The following is a 14,782-nucleotide window of genomic DNA, read 5'->3' as shown; positions in this document are numbered from 1 at the left end:
CCGCCCTGAGAAGAGAGAGTGAGAGAGATGAGAAGAGGGGAAAAGAGAGAGTAGGCTGACATGGCACGATGACATGTGGGGTCCACGTGGGTCCCATGCTGACTCAGTAGCCACGTAGGAGAAAACCGGGTCAAAACTGCCGAGGACCTATTGTGACCGGTTTTGTATAGTTCCGCGGTATCTCGTTTTTCGGTTCGAGGATGTTTTTTAATCCCGATGACAAGTTGAGGGACCTTCGGTGTACTTTTTCCATTCAGAATTTCCGATGTTCATTTGGGCCGAGAGACCCCACCCATATGGCCCATTGGGCTTTCAATGGTGGTGGAATATTCCACCACCGGAGGAAAGGAATATTCCCCCACCCTCTCCCTCTCCGCCCGCTTCGGTTTCCCCTCCTCTCTCCGGCGAGCGGCGCCCACTCACCACCGGCCGCCATGAGGTCTCCGGCCGCCGCGGAGTTCTCCGACGCGCTGCCATCTCCGACCTCTCCCGCCGCGACGCCATCCCACCCCAGGTGAGCGCACCCTCGCGTCTCGTCTCGTCTCGTGTTTCGCTAATCCGTAATCCACCTCCTCCTCCCCCTCTTCTTCTTCCCCAGCTCCGGCCGCCACTTCTACCTCGCCGTCGACCGCCTCCAGTTCAAGATGGTACGAGGCCTCCTCCTCCTCGCCGCCCCTCGTCTCTCCCTCCCCAGCTCCGACGAATGGGGAGGGCACACGCCGCGTGAATTGAAAATTTTAAATCTGTGGCTGTGCCTGTGTTGCAGAGGACGCTCTTGGAGCTCCTCGGCGTCGTCGCCGACCGCCGCGGCGCGCTGCCGATCGCTGTCGGCGTCTCCTCCCGCGACGAGCTCGATCTCGTCTGCGCCGACGTCGCCAGCCTCCCCTTCGTGTCATTGTCGCCGCTGGTATGTGCTGCAGATTGATCCTGTGATTTTACGAAGCCGTTTAGTGTTAATTTACTATGTTGGTAGCTGTTCAATTCATTAAAAAAAAAAACTGTGATATGGCACAATGTAGCTGTATCTGGTATGCTCGTTTTGTGCTGCAAATTGATGTACACTTTCCTGTGATTTTACGTTAATCGCTTGTGTTGGTAGGTAGCTGTTCAATTCATCAAAAAATCTGTGGATATGGAATAATGTAGCTGCATCTACGAACTACAGAGATGCCTGTGCATTAGACAAACTGAATTTATGTACCCAAACGAATTACAGATATGCCTGTGCAATTAGACAAACTGAATTTATGTACCCCTGATATAGCTAAATTCTCTTTATTGTGTTAATGGATTTTGCTACCTACTTCCTGTGTTGGATTTTGTTGCCAAGTTCATTCCTAATGGTTTTTGTCAATACAGTACAGCGATCAGGCTGAATCAGAGCGAGCATCTGTTCTTGACAAGTTCCGGCAAGCAACAATCCAATGGAATCATACAAAAGCTGCTTCTGCTGATATTGCGGATAGTCCCAAGACTGAAAGTGCAGATTCAAAACTAACCATCGTAGTAGCAACAGATGCCTGCTTGCCCCAGGCAACGCTAGGAGAGGCTCCCCTTATGGCTCGCGTGCTAATAAACTATGAGCTTCCCACGAAGAAGGTGAGCCACTCCCTTGTTTTTCAGGATGTCTGTTGAGTACGCGCTATGCAGTTTCTTTGAACTCCTCTGGTTTGATTTTTTTAATTCTAGGCTCACTAGAAGTTTCAATTGAGTTTTTTCAGGAAGCTTACTTCAGACGTATGTCAACATGCTTGGCAGCAGGCACGTCAAGAAAATATCATTTTATCATCATTCGTCATATTGTTGAGTGTTACTGTTGCTGATGATCTATGTTGGTGCAGATGGAATCGTGATTAACATGGTTGTTGGTGGCGAGGTAGCCACTCTCAAGGCTCTAGAAGAAACCAGTGGTCTGCTTATTGCGGAAATGCCAATACATGTAAGATACATGCAAGAGTATCATCATTTTACTTGTTATATGACATGCTCTTGTGGCCTAAACCGAAAACATTTGCTATGGCAGGTTTCAGAGATATTATGACTGTCTCAATTGTATGGCATCTAGAGGTACTCAAGGGACCAAAGGTTATACTTTGTGACTTCTATTTGTGAATTGCTTAGAACACAGTAGAAAACAGGACTCAGTGAAAATAAAGAGGGGACTCCTATGGTTTCTCAATGCCTTGATACTTTCAATACTGGACCATAACAGTTTACTGAAATTTTCCTATTGTAGCCTGATTTGTAATACCATGGAGTCCTCTACCAAATGCTTTCAAATACTACAGCAGGTTATTTGGTAATATGACGTGCAAATGATTTTTGAAAACTTCCACTGGCCTCTCTCACAGAAAATCAAAGTACATGATACATCATTTACTGTATCTGACACGAAATTTATGTTTAAACTCTAGATAATATCTGCAACATCTTGTGCAAAAACAAAAAAAATAATAAATCAAAATGACAGATACATTTTCCTTTTTGTACATCACATCTCTTGGTATCAAGTGAAAGAATATAGTGTTACTATGCCTATTTGGTCTATTAGTAGAGTAGTAGGTAAATTGGATGACCGTCAACTCAGTTGTCACTAAAGTCTGGAGTTCTTATCTACACCCATCACATACTTGCTGGAAATAAACATAATCCTGAAGATCAACAAATTAAGTCTGTCAGGTTTATACAAGTTAGATATCAAGTGAAAATAAACAAAGCTCTGCAACATATCTGAAGCCAAATGCTAGTTGTGGGTTGGTAATAAGACTGAAGCAGAATGTTGAAAAGATGCTATCATGTTAGCCATCAGAATCACATTTCTGCACATGCAGACTGACATTCAGCCTGCTTCAGATGGGTGGTGATACAAACATCATGTGACCATGTACAAAGCAGACTGACATTAAGCCTGCTTTAGATGGGTGGTGATACAAACATCATGTGACCATGTACAAAGATACATTCAATAGTTTCTGCATACATTTGAATACACAGACTAAAATTGTGTCCTAAAGAGGAAAAAGATTTGACCTTAGACATTTTTTTTGAAGCAATTCAAATAGAAGGACAAATGCTAATGATGCAGAGCGATAATCATATGACATTGAACTGGGATAAAAGAATCTTGCAGACCACAATGACACTAACTAATTCAAGGCCTCAGAGCCGCACGCGCTGTTCTACTGTATACTTCACATAGATCAGTGTCTGTAAGATGTAAAGCTCATCATCACTGGCCAATCCATGAGAGAAGGTAAAACTTCTCATCCCTAAAATGTTGCATTTGATATAACGCAGAAGAGTAAACTGAATTAAATAGGTTGAATCTGGAAAAGTCAACAAGTCCTCATTTTTATTTAAGTCAAATAAGCTAGAAAAACACACACTGCAACATAACAGATAATAGAGGTTAATAAGATCAAACAGAATGTACTTGACATCAGGCTGATCCACCAAGATCGAGAAGGTCAAAACCTGTACTTGACATAACACGGGAGAACACGTTAATTAAAAGGCATTTTATTAATCAAGTTCCACTAGTTTGGTACATTTCATCATAGACTAATTTGTGTTCCCTTTAAACAACTAACAAAATATGCCTCAGCAAAAAAAAAACCTACTGAGATTTACATGCCCAGTGGTTCAAATCCTGACACAGGTCGAAACATTTCATCATAGGCACACTACATTAACATCACAACCTTTTCTTGAGCTATAAACAAAGGGAATAATAGAAGGCGAGATACGGAAGCAGAATTATGTGTCCAAACTGCAAATTAATTACTCGCCAGAATCAAAGAGCAAACAGTTATTGCGAGTTGTAATCAAGTGGCAGATCAGAGAGTTTATGATCATGTGGCCATGTACAAAGATGCATTCATAGCTTCTGCATATCTCATGAATATGACCTAAAGAGGAGAAACATTTGACCTTAGACATTTTTTGAAACAATGCAAATAGAAAGCCAAATACTAAATGATGCAGAATAAGGCAATGAACAATTCAAGGCCTCAGAGAAGCAGAATGTTACATTACATACTTCATATGATCAATATCTAGTATGACAATGGTCTTGTCATCACCGGCCAATCGACAAGATCAAGAATACTGCAGTTAAGCAGAAGGTCAGATGCTAAATGATTCAAACTGGTGATCACATTGAACTGAAGCAAAAAAAAAAAAAAAGAACGTGGAATACAAAGAAATGACTATTTCAAAGCCTCAGACCGCACAGCACACTGTTATGCTATATATCCTTCATATAATCAGTGTGATGTATAGCTTGTCATCACTGGTCGATCCACAAGATCCAGAAGGCAAAACCTTTATTTGATAAAATCCAGGAGAATGCAGTGAGTTTGTAGGAAAAAGAGAAGTAGGTAAATGAGGTGACCTTCAAATGTGTTAATACTAGAGCCTGGAGTTCTTATCGACACATCACATACTTGCTGGAAATAAACAGAATCCTGAAAAATCAACAAATTAAGTCTGTTAGTTTTATATAATTTAGATATCAAGTGAAAACAAAGAAAGCTCGGGAACATATCTGAAGGCAAAAGCTAATTGTGGGTTGGTAATAAGAATGAAGCAGAATGTTGGAAGTATGCAATCATTTTAGCCATCAGAATATCACATTTCTGCACATGCAGACTGACATTCAGACTGCTTCAGATGGGTGGTGATACAAACATCATGTGGCCATGTACAAAGATGCATTCAATAGTTTCTGCATAGCTCATGAATATGCAGATTACTATGGTGACCTAAAGGAGAAACATTTCACCTTATACTCTTTTTTCTTGAAACAATGCAAATAGAAGGCCAAATGCAGACCACAATGACACTAACTAATTCAAGGCCTCAGCGCCGCTCGCACTGTTGTATTGCAACTTCATACAGATCAGTGTCAGTAAGATGTAAAGCTCATCATCACTGGCCAATCGATGAGACAAGGTAAACCCGTGAGATTTACAGTTCATCATAGCAAAACATGCCTCAGAAAAAACCTAGTGAGATTTACATGCCCAGTGGTTCAAATTCTGACACAGGTTCAACATTCATCATAGGCACAGTACACTAACATCACAAACTTTTCTGCAGCCATAACAAAAGGGAACATAAGGCAAAATACAAAAGCAGAATCGTTCGTGTCCAAACTGAAGATCAATAATTACCAGAAACAGAGAGCTAACAATTGTCCTACTGAGTTGTAACCAAAGCGGCAGATCAAAGAAACAAAACACGAATGTTTCAGCCTTGCGTCGATTCGATTCGTATCACCATTGCAATTCAAGGGCCTCAGAACACGCACATAACAGCCTATATGCATACACAATTCAATTCATACAAGTGCCTCTGTGTACCCAAAGAAACACTGTCCTGAAAACAGAGCAAAGCTTTTCTTGAAAGAAAGAAAGGGAAAAAAGAATGCCATTGGGCAATAGAGAAATCAAATCATTATGTGCCTCAACTTTCAGCTCCAATGTAGTAACGATCATAGATGCATTGCATCGCTCAGAAGTGACAAAAATTTATTATCATCGGCACAAGCACATGAGCAGTTGAGCACACAGCAGAAGCAGAAGCAGAAGCAGAAGCAGGCCAAGATATGGCTGCTTCAAGAAGCAAGAGATCCAGATAGCTAACAGGTGCGCCATCCAAAAAGAAAAAGAACGAAGCAACAGATTAAGCTGAAGAAAGTAAAGTAGCAGTAACAGTAATAAATGAGTAACTAAGGTCGTCGGGCACGGCAGAAAAGAGACGACGAGTCACGACTTGATCAACGAGACGAAAAAGAGAATCTGACACGTGGACGGGGTGGATTGTTCCCGTTAGAAAACCCAACGGTCTCGATGGTTTCGTCGCGCGCAAGGCGCGGCGGTTGAAGGGACCGACCGACCACCTCTGCTGCTGCAGGGGAGCGTTGCAGTTGCTGCCGGGTGAAAAAAGAGGAAGGAAACTCACCAGCCGCGCGGCACATGACCGGCCGGCGCAACTCCGGCGAGCGGCGGAGAAAGAACCAAAACTCCGGCGAGCCGCGTACGGCAAGAAGGAAAAGAAGAACGACAGAGAGATCGACGTCGTCGGCCGGCAGCATCGATCTCGGCCCGGGTGAAAAATCGAGAAAAACCAATGGAACGAGGAGAAAGAAAATGAAAAAAAGAACGAAAAGGACGCGAAAATTAAACGATCTGTGCAAGCAATTCAAGCAGAAGAAAGAGGAAACGACGACCCAAGACGAAGCGATCGATCGAGATGGACCAAAGGCAGATGATCTTGCCCTCAGATAATGCATGCATATATGCGTGTGAGGTTATGGTTCTTGCATCTCATCTGCACGCCAAGAGTCTCTCGCATGAACGATAACCAAACGACGAATTGAAGCAGCAAAAACAAACAAACCCAAACAAAAATTAAAAAAGAACAGCAAAGTTTAGATCCAAAGAGTCGTTGTGTGTTTCCACGAAGAACACACACAAGAACGAAAATATATATGGTGCCTGCCTCGAACAGATCCGGCCAGCACAAATCGATATACGCCATGGCAATTGATCTCTACTGGTCTCATCGCCACGCCAAGAACAGATCGATCGATTGATCGAGCAGAGGAGCAAATTAACCCAGCAAGCAAGCACCAAAACCAACACCAAAACAAAAGGAAAAGCAAAGAACTCAGAGAGAGAGAGAGAGGCTATACTAATAGTGCAGTCGTGGGGTGGGAGGAAGAAGAAAGAAATGCAGAGCAGTGACGACGAGGAGGAGGAGAGGGTGTGTATAAATAGCGGCATGGACGGCTCAGATCAATCCGGGTCCTACCTCCTTTGGGAGCAGACTATCGGACGGACGGCTCCGATCGAACGATGACATCGTCACGTTGCGGCGAGAGGTGGAGACGTGTACGATTTACATACGGGCCCCGGGACTCATTTTTTTTTTCTTTTTACAAAAATTTTGAAGACCAAACACCGAGGCTAATGCAATTTTACAACTGCAAGTACAAACAGTTTTACAGAGAGGCCCTTGATGGATAACCAAATTAACCATAGTCTCCTGAAATATGCAAAGAAGGATATGAAAAAGAAATAGAAAAAGCATTCGGGTATTTTGATGCTTCTGTACCCGAACGAAGACAAGTATGGTGACGGTGACGGTGATTCAAACACCACAAGAAGTTGTAGAAGGACGCAATGAAGCAAATCCAAACGGAGGAATTCGGATCCGGTACAGTTACACTTGTATCTGCAAATTAATAACTGCACACAACTCTAGCCATCCGTATTTCTGATCAACAGTTCAGATTCAAAGCTACAGTACCAACTGATGATCCATATTTCTGATCAACGGTTCAGATTCAAAGCTATAGTACCAACTAATGAGGATGCTAGGTCCTGATCTTCCGATAGGTATTAATAAACAGTCGATTTGGGTGGAGTCACGACACAACTCGATCCGGCTTCTGAACGAACACGCTACTGAGCCACGCAATCGCAGCACCACGTCTCCTCTAGTTATCAACCGTGCCGAAACCTGGTTGACCTCGCCAAGAAAGCTAATCCTTGCATGCGAATTGAAGAACATAAGCAAGAACAAGATAGATTATAACCAAATTGCATATGAATGATTAAGTACTCGAATTTGGGGTTCCACAAACCGATCTAGCGGCGAAACTGTTCTTGACAAATTAATCTAAGCAAAACCCGACTCTAAACGATGACGGCTACTGAATCCTATATACCTATACAATTCATCCCCACTAACTGCAATTAAAACTATTTTCCTTGCTTCTCAGTGAGCCACGTCACATCTATCAGTTTCAGCCGTTCGATTCAGCCACACATCGATCTTAGACACTGATCTCATACACTCATGATCGATCAACTATTCAACCAGCCCATAATTACCGAGCTCAACATCCACATTGGCTTCCTTTCTCCAGTATGGTCCAATAGGCTCCTGCTATCCTGTAACAGCTGGTGTATTAATCGCCAAGGAACTTGAGCAGGATGTAACGGCAAAGGTAGTGCACATTGTATGGAGTTTTAATCATTCATCTTCCATACACATCACCTACTTGATGTCTTCCTCTGTATATGCTTGCCTTTCTCCCGCGGAAGCATAACACGTCGCCGACAACTCGCATCATCCACCAAGGGTGGCCTGATGTGTCCAACGCCATAATGCATACACATACGCGAGTTGTCATCCCATCAAATACTCTAATCCTCTGATAATCATAGGTTACAGTACTCATCTCATCCCGTTTACCTATGCTTCCTCCCGTTGAATAGCCTATGGATTTTATTTGTTCTGCCAACCAGCCACAGCTGAATGGCGATGATGGCACCTATAATTTACATTGTTCGTTTCTCTGTTTTCATTTTCCACTTCTACATGTTATTTAAATTTGAGATGATCAATTTCTGTCCATCTGCTCACTTCTCAATGTAATTGGGGATTGTTTGAAGAGGAGAATATCGATGTCTTTTGTTTTTCTTTTTCTTTTACTGTGATTGTGTTCTCCCTAGCTTCATGCAGACTTAGCAAAAATTGGTGAGTCAGTGACCAGAAATGAAACTACTGATTTGGAAACAACAGTATAGGTCTGAATTTTTTTTTTGTTTCACTTGCAGGTATTTGGGTTAAGCAATTACAGGAGTTCAACGTGTAAGTTCACTTTGGTTCGTAGTTCGTGGAGTATTTATTATGTTCCTACGAAATCACACAATTTCTGCTGCGCAGTGAAACTATTCGATGAGTTTCAGCCTATTGGTCATTTGGTCTGCATCAAGACATTCAGGTAAGGTTGTTTGTTAACGTAGTAACTTCATTCAGCCTGAAAATTGGTGTGCAAGATCACTGATTTAAAATTTGGTATGATCATAAAGTTTTGCATTTGAAAGGTTCACTCTAGGAACATGATTTTCTACTCAACTAATGCAAGAGAGTTACTTCACTATCACATTCTTAACACTAACAGAAACTAGATTGAACTGTAATTCTTTAAGTTGTTCCACTGCAACGATAAGGAATCAAGGCACGAGATGTGATGAGTTTGTTACTTTCGAGAATAATTTGTTAATTTTATTTCAGCATCTGTTTATTTAAAGCGAAGCATGTAATTTGGACAATATTGCCGACTGGCAATAACAATAATAAACCTTTTCATTATGTAGCCTTTCCTTTCTTTCATTTGAAATTTGGACAACAAGCAATTTCAACCAAAAACAATGCATATTCAATCATATTTTTTTAGCAATGCTACAATATTATGTGAACACATTAGATAATTGCACTTGCATTATATGTGGGCAAAATACCTTTTGTATTTTCCGCATTGCACTTACAATAATCATCGAGTCCCACAGCAACGCGCGGGGTATTATCTAGTAAATATGATTAGGGACGCCCTAGGGTTGCCCTAGGGCGCACACCCCTTTGGGCTAAGCCCACGACACAATTATAAGGTCTAAAACCTAAATCAGATTCGGACTGGATGAGATACGTGGCTTGTTTTGCAGATTCCCGGCAGCTCGGTAGGACTTCTGAAGTGGGACCAAAACCATCTGAAAGTAGACTCCATAAGCTTTCCAACAAGTACTCATAGGCCCCCAAATTCCTTCAAGATCAGCGGCTAGGTCCGTTTAAAGTTGATGCTGTCAGGAGGCCCAAATCCGAATCCAAAACGTGTAAAACTTGATCTCTTGTCTTCTATGGAACAAAAGTGACGTGTTGAGGGGGGTTGCTAGTGGGCGGGTGATCGCTTCTCTGTCCTCCTAGCGATCACCCGTCCCTCCCCCCCTAATACTCCTCTTTCATCTCTCTTTTTTACTTTTCTATTACATCATAAATTTTTAAAAAAATAGTAAAAGAAATTAGGAAAAAAATATAATACTCTCATTCATGAGCATATAGACTTTGTACCGTAAACTTTGCACGCATAAACTTTGTGTATAGAAATATTTTATATATAAAATATTTGAATCCGAATTCGAATTTGAATCAGGTATATAAACTTTTGACTTATAAACATTCGCTCTACAAACTTTAGGTGGATAAACTTTAGATGTGTAAACTTTAGGTGTATAAACTTACTAAAAGAGGAAAATATAAAATATTTGAATTGGGTATATAGACGTTTGACTTATAAACATTCGCTTTACAAAGTTTAGGTGGATTAACTTTAGATGTGTAAACTTTAGATGTATAAACTTACTAAAAGAGGAAAAGAAAAAAAAGAAAAAAACGATCGCTGCCAGCGATCGATCGCTCGTTAGCCTTTCCGCGTGGTGAGATGGAAGTGGATTTGAAGAAGGTCTTGGTTTAGTCCCCAATCAACTTATTTAATCATCCATGCTTTCCTTACGCTCGGTCTCTTTTCTTTCGCATTCCTTACGCTCGGTCTTTTCTTTCGCCCAAGCAAGTACCTCTACAAACAAAAACACACCAAACTCATTGTGTAGCAACGTTTGTTCAAATATATAACAAGTAAATCTAATATAGAACATATGCACCTTTGGTTGATCAATACATAAGGTAGTCATGGTTATATCCGAGCTAGTTGTGTCCTCATCATCCTCCCCTTCTTGATTGGAAACTGTCCTCGGTTTCACTTTATCATGGAGCGTATTGAACTTATCTTTATCTATCACAACATCCGGTAAAGAACATTTCTTGATGTCCATATGGTTGGATCCTAAAATCTTTGTAGTAAAAAAACCGCAACTCTCACCTTCTTGCAAACCAACATGTAACTCATTTAAACAACTAGAGGAAATAGATAAAGAATTACTTATACGCATGCGGTCCTCTAGACAATACATTTCATCATGAAAATGAGGTATAGTCAAATTCAAACAAATATATACTCGATACACATTATATTCTCCTTTACTATCATAATTGCTAATAACATAAAAAATCACATCAGAAGGACATGGCAATTCAAATCTAGCAAATAATTTCTTCTCTAAACAATTGAGTGGACAAAGATCATTAAATTGAATATATCCCCAAGTATTTAAAGAAGATAGCAATTTAAGCTCATCATTCTCGCTAGAATATGAATAACATGTTTAAATTCAACACATGGTGGCTCTACTATAGAACTAACATGCTCATTCACTAGTTGTGGCATAGATATAAGTGAAGCATCGCATAACTATTCTTTATCAAAAAAATCAAGCAAATTGTTTTATGACAAAGGTATTTCAACAAGTGTTTCCACCATGGGTTGCTCTAACGTAGCATAAGTAGTGGACATAGTTGGCACATCATAACTATGCATACCTTGAGTAGTTGTAGCACCATTATCATTACCTTTTTTCTCATCTTCAGAAATTATAGGCGCTTGGTCAATTAAACATTCCTCAAGCATGCATATAGCTATGGATAGGTCTTTCTCTCCGTTTTTCCTCTCTTCCTCCTCATCATCTTCAACGTCGGAGATGCTGATGTAGCCATCTTCCATAGCAATGTATGCCCGTTGACTAGGGCAATCCTTCTGCACATGGCCAAATCCATGGCAGCGGTGGCACTGAATGCTGGGCGTGCGTCCCGTCAAAGCGACGGACGAGGCACTCTTGGTGGGTACTTGCGAAGAACCTTTACCTAAATCTAAAAGTCGTGGGGGGAGGTGATTTTGGCGCTGCAGAAACTCCGGACGCAACTGGTCGCTTGCTTGCTGGTGGGGGTGTCCGGAAAGAGATGGGCTTGGGCAGCCCCGAAGATGGCTTCGCCCGCGGCGTGTACGTGCTCGCCTTGTTCTTGACCTGTTGATCACGCCCTAGCAATTTCTTCTCTACAAGCATAGCAAATTGAAACAACTGGTTGACAATGTTAAAATCCTTATAATCAACTATGTCCTGAATTTTGCGCCTCAATCCCAAGTAAAAACGACAAATAAAATCCTCAGTTCCCTCCACTATGCTACATCGCATCAATCCCTTTTGTAGCTGACCATAGTAATCCTATACAGATTTATCCCTTTGTTCTAAACACATCAGTTTCTTGCTTAATTCTCTATGATAAGATGGTGGGACCAATCTATCACGCATAGCTAACTTAAGTTCTTCCCAATTAGTAGGTAAAGCTCTCCCTACAGCTAACCTAGTCCACCAAATAAAAGCAAAATCTTTAAACTCACTAGTAGTTTGTCGAACTCTATGTTGCTCAGGCACAAGGTGGACACTAAACTTTTGCTCTACTGTCATCTTCCAATCAAAGTATTTCTCAGCATCATAATAATCCAAAAATGATGGTATTTTAAACTTAACCTTAGAATAAGAATCATCGGGCACACGATTATTGTTACCTTGTTGGTGTTGCTGATTTTGAGTGCCACTCATACCTGTCATTGCAAACACAAAAACAACAACAAACAGTGAAAGTTATCCGTAATAATCTGCTACACAGTGTAGCGGTGTCTCTCAACAACTCAACCAAATGGAGCAGCTTACCAAGAATAAGTGTCTTACCAGCAATGCTAAGGACGGTACAACTGGTGGCTGGTTCATGACACCTTGAAGAACTTGATGTAGCGATTGCAAGGATCAAAGTGGTGCTGACCAAAAGTATATATGTGGAGCTTGGGAGGCACAATATATAGTAGCAAAGGAACGCAATTGTGTTAATCAGAAAATTCAAAGTTGAATAATAGTTCAAAGTACTAGTCAATGTACTGGCCTAACCTAGACTCAACTCTAGCTCAAGCAAGCACCCGACAACATTAAGGACTATATATGAATCAATGCACAACTCTGCACTCTCAAACCATACTCAAAAGATGATTGATTTTTTTTCTTTCTGGTACGGCTTTTTTTAAGCACCTTTCTGCTTTTTTTTTATTTTTTTAGGTGCGGCTTTTTTTTTCTTTGCACCTTTCAACCTTTTCTTTTTTCTTTTTACTTTTTTCAGCAGGAACCGATCAATGACCTCAACTAGGGACTCAAATGTAAATATAAATATTGTAGGGACTCAAATGCAAAGTGCAAAACTAAAATTGGACCAGCTCAAAAATGGAATGCTCACATCATGCATGTAGGTTCCTTTTTTTTAAAAAAAAAACTCAAATCTACAACCACCAAAATACCTAACAATGTGGCGATCGAGGAGGCATGGAAGAAACCCGTGAGGTGGAGGTGGGGGTCGGCCGTGACAAGGAGGAGTTGGATTCAGACTACTGTGGAAGATTGGAAAATATGTGGAGATTTTCTTCCGTTTGACAACACAGATCAGATAAACTCCCTATAGAAAACAAACCGATATGCCAATCTGTTTCTCTCCTCAACGTGCGCATAAAAAGCACGAACACAGAACCGACATGGCAACACAGAAACCGCTCGTAGAAAACTCCAAACCACAAAAACGGAAACCTGATGATCAGTAGATTCAATTTTTCAAGGTCCCGGCAACAACCGACGAGATGCAAAACTGGACCCAAATTGACGGACATGACTAACCCAAAGTGATGAACAAATGCAATACTCACAACTAAAAATTAAATCTAAAACTAAACCAGCACTCGACACGACGATGCAATCTAAAATTCAACGACGCAAAAATTAATAGAACAATGCAACGGCTCAAATTGGCTAGGTAATGGATGCAATATTTTTGTGTGGCAATTTTCTGGTTATGGGTAGATAAATTACCTAACGGGCAACCGCGCTATGATACTAACTGATGAGAGATGTTAGGTCCCGATCTTCCGATATGTATTGATAAACAGCCGATTGGGCGGAGTCGCGACACAATTCGATCCAGCTTCTGAACGAACACGCTACTGAACCCCGCAATCGCAGCACCACGTCTCCTCTGGTTATCAACCGTGCCGAAACCTGGTTGCCCTCGCCGAGAAGGCTAATCCCTACATGCGAATCGAAGAACACAAGCAAGAACAAGATAGATTGAAACCAAATTGCATATGAATGATTAAGCACTCAAATTTGGTGTTCCACAAACCGATCTGGCGGTGAAACGGTTCTTGACAGATTAATCTAAGCAAAACCCAACTCTCAACGATGACAGCTACTGAATAAATATGATTAGGGACGTTCTAGGGTTGCCCTAGGGTGCATACCCTCTTGGGCTAACCCCGCGACACAATTACAAGACCCAAAACTCAAATCAAATTCGGACTGGATAAGATACGTGACTTGTTTTGCAGATTCCCGACAGCTCGATAAAAATTTTGACGTGGGTCCAAAACCATTTGAAAGTAGACTCCATAAGCTTTCCAATAAGTACTCATAGGCCCCGAAATTCCTTCTAGATTAGCGGCTCGGTCCGTTTGAAGTTGATGCTGTCTGGAGGCCCGAATCCAAATCCAAAATGTGTAAAACTTGATCTCTTGTCTTCTATGGATCAAAAGTGACGTGGTGAGATGGAAGTGGACTTGGAGAAGGTCTTGGTTTGGTCCCCAGTCAACTTCTTTAATCATCCATGCATTCTTTACGCTTGCTCTCTTTTCTTTCTCACAATCAAGTACGTCTACAAACGAAAACACGTCAAACTCATTGTGTAACAACTTTTGTTCAAATATATAACAAGTAAATCTAATATAGAACATATGCACCTTTGCACCTTTAGTTGATCAATACATAAGGTAGTCATGGTTATATCCGAGCTAGTTGGGTCCTCATCAATTTTCCACGTATATTAAGTGACCCACTAGTCCATCTTTAAAACCATGTCGAAGAAAACCCTGACCAATATATATATTCAATTAATGTTTTAAGCTAAGCTGCCTAAGCATGGTGATCAAAGTCTTAAAACTTAATCGTCA

At 41.1% G+C, this 14,782-nt stretch overlaps 1 protein-coding gene and 5 non-coding genes across 6 annotated transcripts; 1 reads left to right on the top strand and 5 right to left on the bottom strand.

The window, feature by feature from the left end:
• Window positions 1–223: 223 nt before the first annotated feature.
• Window positions 224–2,303, top strand: LOC127785727 (uncharacterized). Its single transcript, XM_052313127.1, has 7 exons — window positions 224–514; window positions 599–647; window positions 767–907; window positions 1,360–1,599; window positions 1,722–1,761; window positions 1,842–1,939; window positions 2,024–2,303. The coding sequence occupies exons 1-7, from the start codon at window positions 297–299 to the stop codon at window positions 2,039–2,041; spliced, it is 804 nt and encodes a 267-aa protein (XP_052169087.1). The 5' UTR covers window positions 224–296; the 3' UTR covers window positions 2,042–2,303.
• Window positions 2,304–2,799: 496 nt separating this feature from the next.
• Window positions 2,800–2,883, bottom strand: LOC127753594 (small nucleolar RNA Z185). The gene has a single exon (XR_008012650.1). It is a non-coding gene; the product is annotated as a small nucleolar RNA Z185 (small nucleolar RNA).
• On the bottom strand, window positions 2,884–2,947 carry LOC127753596 (small nucleolar RNA Z185). Its single transcript, XR_008012651.1, has one exon. It is a non-coding gene; the product is annotated as a small nucleolar RNA Z185 (small nucleolar RNA).
• Window positions 2,948–3,592: 645 nt separating this feature from the next.
• On the bottom strand, window positions 3,593–3,685 carry LOC127753583 (small nucleolar RNA Z182). Its single transcript, XR_008012639.1, has one exon. It is a non-coding gene; the product is annotated as a small nucleolar RNA Z182 (small nucleolar RNA).
• A 930-nt stretch (window positions 3,686–4,615) lies between these two features.
• LOC127753593 (small nucleolar RNA Z185) lies at window positions 4,616–4,701 on the bottom strand. Its single transcript, XR_008012649.1, has one exon. It is a non-coding gene; the product is annotated as a small nucleolar RNA Z185 (small nucleolar RNA).
• A 286-nt stretch (window positions 4,702–4,987) lies between these two features.
• LOC127753584 (small nucleolar RNA Z182) lies at window positions 4,988–5,073 on the bottom strand. The gene has a single exon (XR_008012640.1). It is a non-coding gene; the product is annotated as a small nucleolar RNA Z182 (small nucleolar RNA).
• Window positions 5,074–14,782: the final 9,709 nt, after the last annotated feature.

Source organism: Oryza glaberrima, chromosome 10, assembly GCF_000147395.1.
Source record: "Oryza glaberrima chromosome 10, OglaRS2, whole genome shotgun sequence".
NCBI classification, from domain to species: domain Eukaryota; kingdom Viridiplantae; phylum Streptophyta; class Magnoliopsida; order Poales; family Poaceae; genus Oryza; species Oryza glaberrima.
The sequence above is the reverse complement of the archived record's forward strand: the minus strand, read 5'-3'. Positions and strand labels throughout refer to the sequence as shown.

What these genes read in the sequence shown, in the direction of transcription:
- LOC127785727 (XM_052313127.1), top strand. Translation starts at nt 297, where the DNA reads ATGGCCCATTGGGCTTTCAATGGTGGTGGAATATTCCACCACCGGAGG. An exon ending in GCGACGCCATCCCACCCCAG is followed by an intron (nt 515 to 598) that starts GTGAGCGCACCC and finishes CTTCTTCCCCAG; the next exon opens with CTCCGGCCGCCACTTCTACC. An exon ending in GTCAACATGCTTGGCAGCAG is followed by an intron (nt 1,762 to 1,841) that starts GCACGTCAAGAA and finishes ATGTTGGTGCAG; the next exon opens with ATGGAATCGTGATTAACATG.